We start from the raw sequence: 15,464 nt of genomic DNA, 5'->3' as shown, positions 1-15,464 counted from the left end.
AGAAAAAAATTTTAACTGACATATAAAATAAATAAATTAATGAATCAAAAGCCAATAGCTCTTTATTGTTTTTTGGTAGAAATTGACTAACTGACCCTAAACTTTATTTGGGTGGCCAAAAAGCAAATAAAAGATTCTAAAGAACATAAACAAGGTATGGGAACTTGCCCTAACAGACATTCAGTCTTATAATAAAGTATTTTAATTGAAACAGGCCAGCCTGTTTTAGACCCAGAAATATACTAATACCTTATATAGTAAGAGGTAACATTCAGAACAATGAGCAAAAGGGCTCATTCATTCAATAACTACCTAGGACATTTGGTTTTCCATAAGGCACTAAAATACAATTTACTTCAGCCTCAAAAATTAAATTCAATTGTACTATGGCCCTAAATATAAAAGGAAAATCTTTAGAAGACAACTTGGGAGTATATATGACTTGGGAATACAGAAAGGTTTTTTAAAACAAAATATCAAAAATATAAAGTACAAATATATATATAAGGCAGCCTTCCTAAAAACGGGCAAAAGACTTGAACAGATACCTCACAAAAGAGGAAACACTAATGGCCGTTATAAATATGAAAATATGCTCACTCTGACCAGTGTAGCACAGTTGGTTGGGTGTCATCCCACAAAGCAAAAGGTCACTGGTTCGACTGATTCCCTGTCAGGGCATATGCCTGAGTGTGGTTTCGGTCTTGATTGAGGTGAGTATGAGCGGAAACCAACCAACTGATATTTCCCTCTCATATAGATGTTTCTCTCCCTCTTTTTCTCCCTCCCTTTCCCTCTCTCTAAAAATAAGTAAATAAATATTTAAAAACAATTTAAAAATTAAATATGTTCGATTTCTTTAGTACAAGGGAATTCAGATTACGATTATAAGAAAATAATATTTCACACCCAACAGGGTAGCAAAATTAAAAAAAAAAATTGTGTATTCTAAGTGTGCAGTAATAACCAATCTCACACATAACTGTTAGAAATGTAAATTAGTACAAGTACTTTGGAAAGTAAAATAGCACTATCTAGTCAATTCCTGGCTGTATTCTCTACATGAACTCCAGCATATGTGCACCAGCAGTCACATATAATAAGGTTCATAGCAGTAACATCTACAATAGCATAAAACTAAGACAATTCAAATGACCTTCAATGGATAAAGTGTGTTTTATATAGTGGAACATATTACATTTCAGCAGAAAAAAAAATATTCGAGGAACCACAGCTATTAAAATCAACATGAATGAATCTCAGGAATACAATTTTGAGTTTAAAAAAGTCAGAATTGTCTATACAATATATTTCCATGCATAAAAGGTTGAAAATATGGATATATGATACAACTATAGAGAAAAGCCAAGCAATGATAAGCAAAACTGTAGGATAATGGTTACTCCAGTCAGGGATGGGGATGAACCATGGGTAGGAAATTGTATATCATTAGGCCAGGGCCCTCAAGGGCCTAAAATGGCATTGACAATTTTCTATTTCTTACACTAAGAAGTAGGTTCATGGAATTTTGTTCTATTATTATTTAAACTACACATATATGTGAACATATATCTATTTGTGTGTAAGTTATTTAATAATAATAAAAATTTAATCATATATATATATGTGACATTAGGATTCTACATCAAATTTTTTTCTCACAAAACTGTACAAGGACATAGAAGATTAGGAATAGGTAGTGGTAGTAGAGTTGGAGAACAGTACTGACAGAGATGTTTACAAAGACCCTGATTTCTTCTAAACTTCAGTCTTCCATTTTACCTCAATGTTTCCTATGTCTATATGAAAATCCTTCCTATGCCACAAAAACAAACTCTTATTATCCCTTCCCTCAAATGCTTTCTAGTTTCTGACTTGTGTTTTTGCTAAAGACAATCATCTTCCCAGTTATCCAAACTCTTTTGCCTCTCACCTTTTGCCAAGTTTCTCATTTATTCAGCTATCTCTTCATATATTCCATTTATTGCTATATCATAACTCTGCAATTAGCCTACTAATTGTTTAGTTATATAAATGTATAAAACCCTAGCATCTTGCAAGTACCTTGTTTAAAGTATAATTTCAATAAATGTTTATTAAAGAAAAAATAAACTGACCATTAAGAGAAAAATGAAGCATTTGGAGGTATACTAGTACTACTAATAGCAGCTAACAGCTATTGCATTCATAATATGAGATAAGGACCGTTCAAAGCACTTTAAAAGTATTATCCCATTTTATAGATGACAAAACAAAGCTCAGAGAGGTTAGTGACTTGCCCCAAATTTCACTGCATGTGTCAGGATTTGAACCTGGAACATCAGTTAGAGCTGTTTGTCAAGCTCAAAAGTTTATCAGGTTAGGAAAAGATTCTTTTTTTTTTTTTTTTAAAGACTGAAAGAGGCTTATGAAACTGGTAAGAAATGGGACTCAAAGAATAGATAAGCGAGTTTTTAGAAAGAAGGAGGCAAAGTGTTAAAGGAGAGACAGTTATGAACAACAAATTTGGGAGAACACCCTAAAAGGCCCTAAGTTTCTACTAAGACCTAGAGCATTTGAGAACATGCCAACAAAGAAAAGTGAAGAGGCAACACCTTTCAGTCAAGCTGAGCTGTCCACTGCAGAGGTATTTGCCTGTCTATTTCTTCTTCACCCACCTGAGCACAAGCTTTTTGCCAGCTCTCTCTTCACCATCCACGGTTCTTTCCCTTGTTCCAACAATAATATCACACTTGGCTTAGAAAAGCAAAGTCCTGCATATATAAAAAGAAACAGAATTTGGTCATGCTGTGGATATCCCAGAAATCACATCTCTAATCCTGTGATCATCAGGGAAGAGGGGACTTAACAGTAAAGCAGAGAAAAATGTGTTAAGGACATGTATTCAAAGGATAGGGAAGCTGAAACTTCTGCCATAGGTTAATAATAGACCAGTCCACTGCCAAGTCCACAAATATTAAACCATTATTTGGTACAGGCAACACACATTTGGCCAAGCACTGCAGATGCTATCCAAAAAACCATAATGATGGTAGCAAAGAGCCCCTTATGAACAGAACCTCGATTCTGTAAGATATTCTTACCCAGTGATACCAAGATCCTGTAGTTCTCCAACATCACATTATTGTACAGATGCCTTTGAGAAGAATTTAGACAATCCCACTCTTCTTGGGAGAAGTCTATAGCCACATCCCTGAAGGTCACCAACTCCTGAAATGAAATAAATAAAGTAAAATAATCTCATCTATTACCATACTTACCTCATTCATTTTGCCGAAGCCACAGTGGGCTCTCACTGATATTACATACATCAAGCATGCACCCCCTCAGGGCTTTTGTAATTCTTGGATCATTCTGCATAAAAATAGCAATGCTCCTGTCCGAGTTCTCTATTCCCGAAACCCTGGTTATTTTTTCTTTATGGCACTTAATTTTTTTGTTATTTATAAACTCCATGAGGGCAAAATATGTTTTTGTTTTGGTCACTGTGCTATTCCCAGTTACAGAGTAGTATCTGGACCACATGAGATATTCAAACATTCACTGAATAAACTGAATTAATAAACAAACAGTTCAAAAAGTTCAAGAGGCTGTAAGAGGATTAAAGTGAGACTAGAAAGTGTTTGCTAGCCCTAAAAAGTGTGCTAGACCAAGCTGATCATCAATTCCATTAAAATTAAAATACTTCAATCCAGAGTACCTGGATTAAATGGGTATTCCACTCATAATACTGCTTCTGCCTAAATGGGCTTGGAAAAGTTTTAAAAACTTGTGAGCCATGCTATGATTCAGTTGGATGCCAGATTTCTATAATGCAATCACTTGCTGATGAAACTGACATATATTATGTGTCTCTGTGTGCATGTGTATAAAATTTTTCTTTTTACAAAACTAAAAGAGGTAAATCTGTCATGGCAACAAAAGATTTCATTTTTGGTCATTTGATACAATTTTGTCATGGTTAAAAAAAAGCTGCCTATACCAAATAAAAATTCTTAAAGTGTTTTGCTATCATTTTTCTTATTAAATTATATGAAATAGTTTGTGAATTTCTTCCTCTCTATTCCAGCAGTAACATACCAGATATGTTACAGAAATGTTCTTGTTAAGAGTTTTGTTCATATGGTAAATATGTTTTCAAAAATGTTTTTTTCTTAGCTTATATAAAGACATAATAAACATATAAATATTTTTATATATGACACACATGTTCTTTCACTTATCCTTTAAGTTTATACAGTCAGTGAAAATAAATACAATGTCAATACAAGGAGCTTAAATTCTAACTATGAAATATTTGACCTCTAACAAATGAACATAATACTTGGTTTCAAAATCCATTCATAATTATCATCAAACCAGTCTGAAGCATAACCAAAGTTCCCTTCACCATGATGCCCTTACAGAAACATGGTTTTCAGCTGAGAAAACTACTTCTCCTTAATTTCTGTCACATGGTGACTGTCTTATTTCCCACATTCCTTTTATATACCACCTGAAAGTAAGATGGTTGATCTCTTTGTACCTTATACTCATTTCCAGACCATTCCCTTCCACCCTTCTCCTTAAAAGACACCTAGTTTTATATCTCATGAAATCACACTCTATCAATCACACTATCCTTCATTGTTTTAGTTATCTACCAATTCCTGGTAGATACCAATTCTCTGTCATTCTTTGAACACATGGCTCACTGTCACTTTCTCCAATGCTATTCCTGTTATAATCTTTGGTCATTTAAATATTCATATAAATAATCCTCCCAACAACCTTGTCTCTCAGTTCTCCAACTCCTCTCTCCTTCAATAATGTCCTTCACACTTCTACAGTTATTCACTTCCATTGTAATGCCCCAGACATTGCCACTACCAATAAGCACCAAACCCTCCATAATCTCAACTCTCCTACTTTCACTGACACCTTTTATATATCCCAACTTTTGTCTTATGGTGCCCTATTAGGATAATTATTTTACCCCAATAGAACCTATAGATCATTGATCCTGCCATGTTTTCACTGTTCCTCACTCCTACATACCCTCACTTCGTAGCACAACCATTTGTTATAATCATCTTATGCATGCACAAACTTTTCTGCTTTTCTCTCATTTAACTGTATTCACCTGGTTAAACCACAGCCATGTTTCAACATATATTCAGTTTCTGTACTTTATACAGCTGAACTTTACTGGAGAAAATCATACCAACCATGCTGATGAATCTCATTTTAAATTTACAAACACTAATGCCAAGTGGGCCAAAATGCTACTTATACAATATATTTTTCTAATCCATTCATTCCATCACTCTCCTAAATGATCATTTGATACTTTACCCTCTGCCCTCAAATCTCCAATACTTTCTCTACCATTCTTACTTTTGGTTGGTGATCTTATTTTCTGTTTCACTAAAAAAACGCCATTCTAAGAGAATTTCCACAAACTCCCATAGCATCTACACATCTACCTGCACATGTGCCCTTATATTCTAACTTGTTCCTATTACTATAAATGAACATCCTGCCTTCCTAGCAAAGGCCAGCCTCTCCACTGTACACTAAACCTCAGCTCCTTTGACCTACTCAAGTACAGTGTTCCAGCAATTCACTCCTCTCTCCTCTTCACCTTCAAATTTCCATTTCTACTAAATCAACATCAGCCTAAGACATATACTTACCTTTGAAAAACTGTCCACAACAGTTTCTCCTTCAGTCACCACCTGTTTCTCCTTTTTGCTTACAGCTAAACTATTTTAAAACATTGTCCTATAATTTTTATTAGTTCTATACCCACCATGAAGAGAAATGTCAAAATATGACCTGTGTAATAGGATCATTTTGGCTGCTCTGTTGAGAATAGACCAGAAGAGAGTAAGGGAGGAAGTAAGGAGACAAGTTAGGAGAGTATAGCAATGACCTAACTGAAAGATAATGATTTGACCAGAAAAAAAAGCAGTGTTGGTATTAAAAATTGGTCAGATTCTGGATATAATTTTTTAATCCTCACCTGAGGATATGTTTATTGATTTTAGAGAGAGAAGAAGGAAAAGAGAGAGAGAGAAAAAAAATCAATGTGAGAAATATCGATCAGGTACCTCCCATACACACACCCACTGTCAATTGAACCCGCAACCTAGGTATGTGCCCTGACCAGGGATCAAACCCTCAACCTTTTGGTGTATGGGACGATGCTCCAATCAGCTAAACCACCAGGCCAGGGCTGGATATCTTTTAAAGATAGAACAAATATAACTTCCTCATGGAAGACTTCTAGCTTGAGCACCTGACATAAGGAATATGCAAGTTTCCTATTTGGTTTCTCTGTTTCTATTCTTGTCCCATTAGGTTTATTCCATGTAGTAGCCACAGTGACCCTATTAAAATGGGAATCATATCATGTAACTCCCATGTCCTAAAACTTTCATAGGCTCTTTTAACTCAGTTTGAGATGTCTGAGATTGAGGTATCTATTACACAATTAAATGAAGATGCTGTGTAGGCAGTTGAATATACAAGTCTAGATTATAGGAGAGAGGTCTAGGCTGTATACAGTTTGGTAGTTGTTGGCATATAGGTGGTATTTAAAGCTGTGAGACAGGATAAGATCACCAAAGGAGTGATGGTAGACAGAGCACAGAAGAAGACCAAGAAATAAACCCTCTTGGTTAACAGGTGCTTAATAAAAATGTGTTGAATGAATGAATAAATGTTTGAGCAGAAACTAGAATGAAGTTGGTCTGTATCTTGGGGGACAGCATTCCAGGCAGATAGAACAGCAAGTATAAGGCCATGATTAAGAATATATTCAACTCATTACAAGGAAGCTAGTGTGACTAAAACCAAGTAAGTTACAGACAGGATGAGAAAAATCAGAAGAGCTCAGAGGGATGACAGTCGAGAACCAGATTATATAGGACCTTTCAGACCAAGGCAAAGACTTTAGCATTTATCCTGCATACGTGGGAATTCATTGGAGAGTTTTATGAAGCAACATAATTGATTACCTAGAAAACAAAATGTCAGCAGAAGTAAAATCAATGTCTGCTTGTTTAAAAAGCAGGAAAAGACTTCTGGTCAAGAGGGACACATAGGCAGACACGCTGCATCTTACTCAACAACTCAGAAGGAACACAACAACCTCAAAACTGGAGACAATCAGAAGTTCCAGAAAAATGATCTGCATGGAAGTCCAACAAACAAAGACATAAACAAGAAATATTCATCCAGACAGGTAGGAGGGGAGGTGCTGGGGTGGAGATGACATGGTGTGATAGCAGCACTGACAGTGGCTGTGACTGGCTAGCATAAAGTACAGTCACACACTTAAAAAAGTAGGAAGACACCAGGGGAGTGCTTCCAGCACCAGACCAGACAGTGCTGGGGAAAATAAAGCCTCTGCTTCTGACTGTGAAAACCAGTGGGGGTTGGGGTGGAGGAAGAAACTGCCAGTCTCTCAGCATGGTCTGTTTGTTTAGAGGGTCCCCACAGTCCTCAAACATCTGCAAACCCACCCACTATGGGAACAACAGCCAGGGCAACAACTAGAGAGGCACCAGTCCCATAAGGAAGTGGGAGAAATGCCTGAAAAAGAGGCAAGTGCTGAGCAAGTGGGATTGTTCCTTCTCAGTCCCTTCCCCCACATACAGCATCACAATGTGATGAGTACCTAAGGCTCCACTCCTTACAACCTAACAGGTGCAACAGCTCTACCTAGGACACAGAGACAAACACAAGAGCCTGTCAAATTGAGGAGATGGAGAAGTATGGCCCAAAAGAGGGAACCGATTAAGGTTCCAGTAATAGAACTAAGCAACAAGGAGATAACCTACCTGACAGATGAAGAATTCAAAACACTGGTGATAAAGATGTTCACAGACTTGACAGTTACACTTGAGTACAGCAAACACAAAAGAGAAGAAGTGAGGGATAAGTGAAACAAAGGAAAATCCACATGAAACCAATGGTGAAGGGAAGGAAACCGGGGTCCAAATCAATGATTTGGAACATAAGGAAGAAAAAGCAGTCATCTAGTACAGAATGAGGAAACAAGAATCAAAAAAAAAAAAAAATGAGGAGAGGCTTAGGAACCCCTGGGACAACTTTAAATGTACCAACATCTGAATCATGGGGGTGCCAGAAGGAGAAAAGGAAGAGAAAAAATTGAAAACTTATGTAAAAAAAATAACGAAGGGAAACTTCCTAAAATTGGCAAAGGAAATAGATATATAAGTCCAGGAAGCTTAGAGTCCCAAACAAGCTAGACCCAAAGAGGACCACACCAAGACACATCATCATTAAAATGCCAAAGTTTCAAGATAAAGAGAGAATCTTAAAAACAGCAAGAGAAAAGCAGAGAGTTACCTACAAAGGGGTGCCTATAAGAATGTCAGCTGATTTCTCAAAAGAAACTTTGCAGGCAAGAAGGAACTGGCAAGAAGTATTTAATGTGATGAAAAACAAGTACTTACAACCAAGATTACTCTATCCAACAAAGCTATCATTTAGAATGAAAGGGCAGATAAAGTGATTCCCAGACAAGATAAAGCTAAAGGAGTTCAACATTACCAAACCCTTATTATATGAAACATTAAAGGAACTTATTTAAGATAAAGAGGATTAAAACTATGAACATTAAAATGAAAACAAACTCACAACTATCAACAACTGAATCTAAAAAATAAATATAAAAACAAAAACAAAAACAGACTAAGCAAACAACTAGAATAGGAACAGAATCATAGGTATGGGATCATTTGGAAGGTTATCAGCTGGGAGAGGGAAGGGGAAGAGGGAGAAATGGGGAAATGGTGCAGGGATTAAGAAGCATAATTGGTAGGTACAAAATAGACAGGGAGATGTTAAGAATAATATAGGAAACGGTGAAGCCCAAGAACTTATATGCATGACCCATGGACATGAACTAAGAGGTGCAGGATTGCTGGAGGGAAGGGGGTTATTGGGCATAGCAGAGCAAAGGGAAAAGAAATTGGGATTATTGTAACAGTATAATCAAAATATACTTAAAATACAATAAAAATAAAAATAAAAAGTGGGAAAAGGTTTTTGAAAGAGAAAATACCATTTCACCTGGTACATGGCTTTCAGAAGTCCAACAGCCATTCATTCCTCCTCTTTGCTTTTCTCTTGGGAAATGGCAGTGTCCTTTAGATGACTGAAATGGGAAAGAGAACATGAGAAACTAGGTTTTCCTTGCAGCATCCAGAATCACCAGCCTAGATGTTTGCAGCTTCTCTCCTCCTGGTAAGAGAGGAGCATCCTCTCCAATAAAGAGAAAGCATAATGGAAGCCTGGGAATTTGAATACAATTTAATCCATGCCTAAATCACCTCCTAATTTATTATTTTTACAATAGATTTTCTAGAATTTACAAATAAAAAATCCGAGTAATGTATATAATCATTTATATAAAGACAACACAATTAATAAATAACAGCACCAAGATCAAATAAAGGGTCTTCCTGACTCCACAGTCCTCTTCAATAATCAGTGGTGGCACACAGCCTCATTCAATCTCTGTAGATATGCACAGATTCTTACCATTTTACACACATCACAGTCAGTGGCCATGAGTATGTACACAGTCTCCACAGTGTACATACACTCTCCCATACCCCAAAGCTTCAAATACTAGGGTATTACAACCAATGGTCTCACTCACAGAGCACAGTCACAAAGAGGCCGAGGGTACGAGAACAAGGAGACAGAGCATACTCTCCCACCCCTACTCATAGTCTCACACTCCGTGACACCAACCACTGACTTGCACCCACAGTCACACAGATATGATGTGTACAAGCACATGGAGTGACAGTCTTCCATGGCACCGTATGAAGGAGCATGACACACAGAGGGCATGGGACTGGCCGCCCAGTGACTCACAGGCCACTCCTCCCTCAGCCCACTCCCTACCTGCAGAACTGAACTGCGGGAAAATCCCGTCCTTGCCCCGCAAGGCTCGGCCAATTTCTACTAGGGCTCACCTTTATCCCTGAAGAATCTGATGGAACCCAGCCTCCGCAGGCCCACAAAGAAGGGACAAGTCTCCTCCGATGGACACAAAAGGGCCCGGCTAATATACGCGGTGGCCACTGGGAAATGTAGTCCAGACTAGAAAAAAGAACCACAGCTCCGCAGAGTACAACTGCGCGGGCGCTAGGAGTTCCAAACTCCATCCGCTCTGCTACCGGTCTTACCACGCCGGCCTCTCCCAGGTCTTCCGGAAGGAGCCCAAAAGTCCCTATTCCTGTTAGCTCCGGGTCTGCGTCCTCAACAGGGACGGAGCACAGTTTCACACTAGACAGTCTGGGTCTGAAGTGCGCGGAGACAACTGCTCGGTCCGCAACTCTTAGCGACCTAGACTGAAAAATTTAGAGCCGCGGGTTAGCTGCAGGGGGCAGGGTGTGTGTGAGGCGCTAGTGCGTGTATCTGCATAAAGTGAGAGAAGAGATAGTGCTTAGAACTGTGTAACGGTACCCAAATAAAGTGTGTCTGGGGGGCGGACTGGGACTACAGTGTGCAGGCGCAGTATACTTCCTTTCAGTACCCCGGTCCTCTAGGGCGTTCTTGCTCAGGAAACGGCTTACCTTGTAGACCTGAGGGTGGGGTCAAGGTAGAAAGGGTAACCGTTCTCGTATTAGTGATTTGGTGATGGTGGGTGTGAATGTATCCCTTCTTCCTAAAATGGCCCTTCTGCCAGGTATCTTAAAATTTCCCTTACTCCTTACATTCAAATACAAATGTCACATTTCCAAAGAGGCTTTTGCTGATCACACCTCTCCCCTGGTAATCCATGGTTCCTTAATGTATAATAACTCTATACTCAGACAATAGTGTTTATATTTTAAGTTTTTTATTTGTTTATTGTCTACCGACATTTCTGTCATCAGACTGTAATTTTCTGAGTTGGTGCCTGACCCTTTGATTCCGTCATTGTGTGTGTTTATGTGTTTCTATGAGAGTAACTATGGAAAATTCTGTATGTTGAGGTGGGCATGCTGCATTTCTGCGACCATGTGTGATTGTACATGAGAGATTTGTGATGTTACCTCTGAGAATGTGCTATAATAGAAAGGGATAGACTGGTAGAGAGTGGAAGAGTATGATATGATAGCGTGTGTGACAGACCATGAGGATTAGACTAATGGATGTGAGTTTGTGTGTGGAATTCTTTCCTGTCCTATCTGATTAGAAAGCATCTACTCTGTGCCAGATACTTTTTGAGACACAGAGAAAATAAACTTTAAAAACTTGCAAGTAGAATATTAGTAAGTGGAAGTGCAACCTCAAAAGGCTTAATATATGTGTAATTGGATAACAAATAGAAATCTGGATCCACACAAGAGAATGAAAAGCACCAGAGACAATAACTACAGGGTACAGATGTAAGACTTCTTTTTTATTATTTAAACCTTACCAAAAGATAAATTACCATTAAAACAAAAATAAAAGCAATATAGTTTAGGATATATGTCACATGCAGAAACAAACTGTGTGGGATTTCTGGCCAAGATGGAGGCCTAGACTGACACGCTCTGTCTCCCTCCACAACTAAAAAGGGATACAACTACTGCAAAACCAGAAATAACCAGAAGTTCCAGAAAATAAAGCTACATGGAAGTCCAACGTATGAAGTTATAAAGAAGTGGTGCTCGTCCAGACAGGTAGGAGGGCTGAAGCTGGGGCGGAGAGGTCGAGCTTTGCTGGTGGTGGCAGCTGCGGTGATAGCAGTAGGATGGTGGTAAGCACAGCCACTCATATTTAAGGGGAGGTGAGAAGCACCTGGGGAGCACCCCTGGCTGCAGACCAAACCCATCAGCTCGTGATTCCAATGCCAAGGAAGGCAGACCCCCATTGCCTCAGATTGTGAGGGCCGGAGGGGGTGGGGACAGAGGAGGAGGCTCCGAGTCTCTCAGTGGAAAGTGAATGGCAGGAATCCATCTTGAACCCCCACACAAAGTGCCACAGTGTGGTGAGAAGGGTCACTGGGTAGTGATGAGTGCATGGGGCTCTACCCCCTATTGCGTAGGAGGTGTGACAGCCCCACCCAGGAAGCAAAAGTAAACACAAAACTGTCAGGATGGCACAGATCACAATAGAGATCTTGGTGACTCAACTGACCAGAAAGGAAATATCTAATCTAATGGCTCAGCAAATAGGAAATCTTTCTGAGGCACAGTTCAGAGCTTTGGTTATACAAATGATTACAGACCTAACAGCAGATCTTAAACAAGACAGGGAAGGAATGATGGCCAGTCCTGCTGAAATGAATGAAAACACATATGAAACTATGGTAAGAGAAAGAAAACCAAGGATCAAATCAACAAATTAGAACATAAGGAAAGAACAGTCAAGCAGTGCAGAAAGAGGAAGCAAAAAGTGAGGAAAATGAGGAGAGGCTCAGAAACCTATGGGAGACCTATAAGTGGGCCAACATCTGAATCATATGGTTGCCAGAAGGTGAAAAAGAAAAAGAAATTGAAAAATTGTGTGAAAAAAATAATGAAGCAGAATTTCCCTAACTTGGGGAAGAAAATAGACTTACAGGTCCAGGAAGCACAGAGAGTTCCAAAACAACTGGACTCAGGGAGAACCACACCAAGACACATCATAATTAAAATGTCAAAAATTAAGGATAAAGAGAGAATCTTAAGAGCAGCAAGAGAGAAGAAGAGAATTATGTACAAAGGGGTCCCAATAAGACTATCAGCTGATTTCTCAAAAGAAACTCTGCATGCAAGAAGGGACTGGCAAGAAATTTTCAAAGTAATGAAAAGCAAGAACCTACAGCCATGATTACTCTATCCAATGAAGCTGTCATTCAGAATAGAAGGGCAGAGAAAGTGTTTCTGGGACAAAGTAAAACTGAACGAGTTCATCAGATCCAAACCACTGTTATATAAAATGTTAAAGGGACATTTTTAGGAGAAAAAGGATCAAAGCTATGAACATTAAAATGAAAACGGTATCACAACAACCAACAACAGAAGCTAGGGAATTGAAACAAAGGAAAGCTAAGTAGGCAATGAGAGTGAGAGAAGAATTATAGGTATGGGGAACATATTGGGGGGAGATGAGCTGGGAAGGGTAAGGGGGAAAGGGAGGGAGATGGTACAGGAATTAAGAAGCACAGTAAGAGGGAATGGAGTAGATAGGAAGATGTTGAGAAGAACTATATGCACAACCAATGGGCATGGACTAAGGGGGAGGGAACAACTGGAGGGAGGGAGGCCATTGGGTGGAGGGGAACAAAGGGAAAAGAAATTGGGACAACTTTAGCAGCATAATCAATAAAGGATATATATTTTTAAAATAATAATATAGGAAAGGGTGAAGTCAAAGAACTTATATGCATAACCCATGGACATTAACTAAGGGGGTTGGGATTGCTGGATGGAAGGGGCATACTGGGAAGAGGGGAGCAAAGCAAAAAGAAATTGGAAGTACTGTAACAACATAATCAATAAAATATACTAAAAAAAAAAAAAAAAACATGAGCCTTATACATGTTTTCTACAAGAGACACACCTCAGAACAGGACTTTCACAGGCTGAAAGTGAAGGGATGCAGGAAAATATTCCATGCAAATGGAAACAAAAAAAAATGCTGTAGTAACATTACTTATATATGACAAAATAGATTTCAGAACAAATGCCATAGGAAGAGACAAAAAAGGTTGCTATGTAATACTAAATAGATCAATTCAACAAGAGGACATAACCCTGGTAAATATTTATGCATCCAATATAGTAGCACTTAAATATATAAAAAATATAATTTGTGGATTTTAAGGGAGAGATCAACCACAATATAGTCATAGTAGGGGAATTTAACACTCCACTGACATCAATGGACAGAACTTGCAGACAAAAAACAACAAGGAAACAGTGACCCTAAATGACTCACTAGGTCATGTGCATTTAATATTTACAGAACATTTCACCCCATAGTAGTAGAATATATATTATTCTCAACTGCTCATGAAACAGTCTCAAAGATAGATCACATCTTAGAACACAAAATAAGTCTTAACTAATTTAAGAAGATCAAAATCATATGAAGCATCTTCTTGAATCGCAGTGACGTGAAACTAAAAATCAACTACAATTTTTTTAAAAAGCCTCTAAAACATTTAAACTCTTGGAGGTTAAATAGTATGTTATTAAACAATGAATAGGTTACCAGTGAGCCAAGAAAGAAATAAAAGACTACCTGAAACAAATGAAAATGAACACAGCAACCCAAAATCTATGAGACACAGTGAACAGTCCTGAGAGGGAAGTTCATAGCATTACAATCCTACCTCAAGAAGCGAGAAAAATATCAAGTAAACAATCTAACCCTACACCTAACAGAACTAGAAAAAGAACAAGAAAAGCCCAGTGTGGGTAGGAAATAATGAATATAGGAGCCAAAATAAATGACATAGACACTAAAAAATTACAAAAGGTAAAAGAAACAAAAAGCTGGTTACTTGAAAAGATAAACAAAATTGAAGAACCTTTAATTAGACTCATCAAGAAACAAAGAGAGAGAGCACAAATAAATGAAGTCAGAAACGAAAAAGATGAAGTAGCAAATGAAATCACAGAAATACAAAGGAGTAAAAGAAAATATTACGAAAAACTATATGTGAAAAAATTTGACAACTGGTGATAAATAGACAAATTCCTTAAACACAGTCTCCCAAAACTCAATCAGAAAGGATCATAATACCTGAATAGACTGATAATAACTAATAATACTGAAGCAGTAAAGAAAACCTCCCAGCAAACAAAAGTCCTGAACTAGATGGCTTTACAGGCAAATTTTACCTAACATTTAAATGTGAACTAACACCTACCTCCTCATATTATTCCAAAAATATCAAAAAGAGAAAAGACTTCCAAGCTCTTTCACAAGACCAGCCATCTTCTAATTTAAAAACCAGATGAAGTCACTACAGAAAAAGAAATATTATGCCAATATCCCTGATGGACATTGATGACAAGATCCTCAATCAGATATTAGCAAATCTGATCCAGCAATATAGTAAAAAAAAAATCATACATATGAACAGGTGGGATTTTTTCTGGGAATGCAAGGATAATACAATATTGACATATCAATAAATGTGATATTTCACATAAACAAAATGAAAGATAAAATTCATGTTAGCACATCAATAGGTGCAGAAAAAAAAAGCATTCAAAGAAATCCAGCACCCATTTATGATAAAAAGTCTCAACAAAGTCTGAATAGAGGGATTATTCCCAACATACTGAAGGCCATATATGAAAACTTTATAGCTAATATAATGCTCAATGGGCAAAAACTAAAAGTGTTTCCTGTGAGATTAGGAACTATACAGGAATGTCTCCTTTCAGTGCTGTTATTCAACATAGTAGCGAAAAATATAGTGATCAGACAAGAAAAAGAAATAAATGACATCCAAATTGGAAAGGAGGAAA

The 15,464-nt window shown here is 37.8% G+C and overlaps 1 protein-coding gene across 1 annotated transcript in view; it reads right to left on the bottom strand.

The window, feature by feature from the left end:
• ZNF570 (zinc finger protein 570) overlaps window positions 1-10,082 on the bottom strand; it is a 42,953-nt gene extending 32,871 nt beyond the window's left edge. The window contains exons 1-4 of the mRNA XM_090260677.1: window positions 9,999-10,082; window positions 9,085-9,169; window positions 3,084-3,210; window positions 2,658-2,753 (exon numbers count right to left, since the gene is read on the bottom strand). Coding sequence (XP_090116803.1) covers window positions 2,658-2,753; window positions 3,084-3,210; window positions 9,085-9,117 — 256 coding nt within the window. The 5' untranslated portion in view covers window positions 9,118-9,169; window positions 9,999-10,082. The remainder of the gene's footprint in view (window positions 1-2,657; window positions 2,754-3,083; window positions 3,211-9,084; window positions 9,170-9,998) is intronic.
• Window positions 10,083-15,464: the final 5,382 nt, after the last annotated feature.

Source organism: Furipterus horrens, unplaced genomic scaffold (genome assembly GCF_987537825.1).
Source record: "Furipterus horrens unplaced genomic scaffold, mFurHor1.1.pri manual_scaffold_13, whole genome shotgun sequence".
Lineage (NCBI taxonomy): Eukaryota > Metazoa > Chordata > Mammalia > Chiroptera > Furipteridae > Furipterus > Furipterus horrens.
Note: the sequence above shows the minus strand (reverse complement) of the source record. Positions and strands in the feature narration are given on the sequence as shown.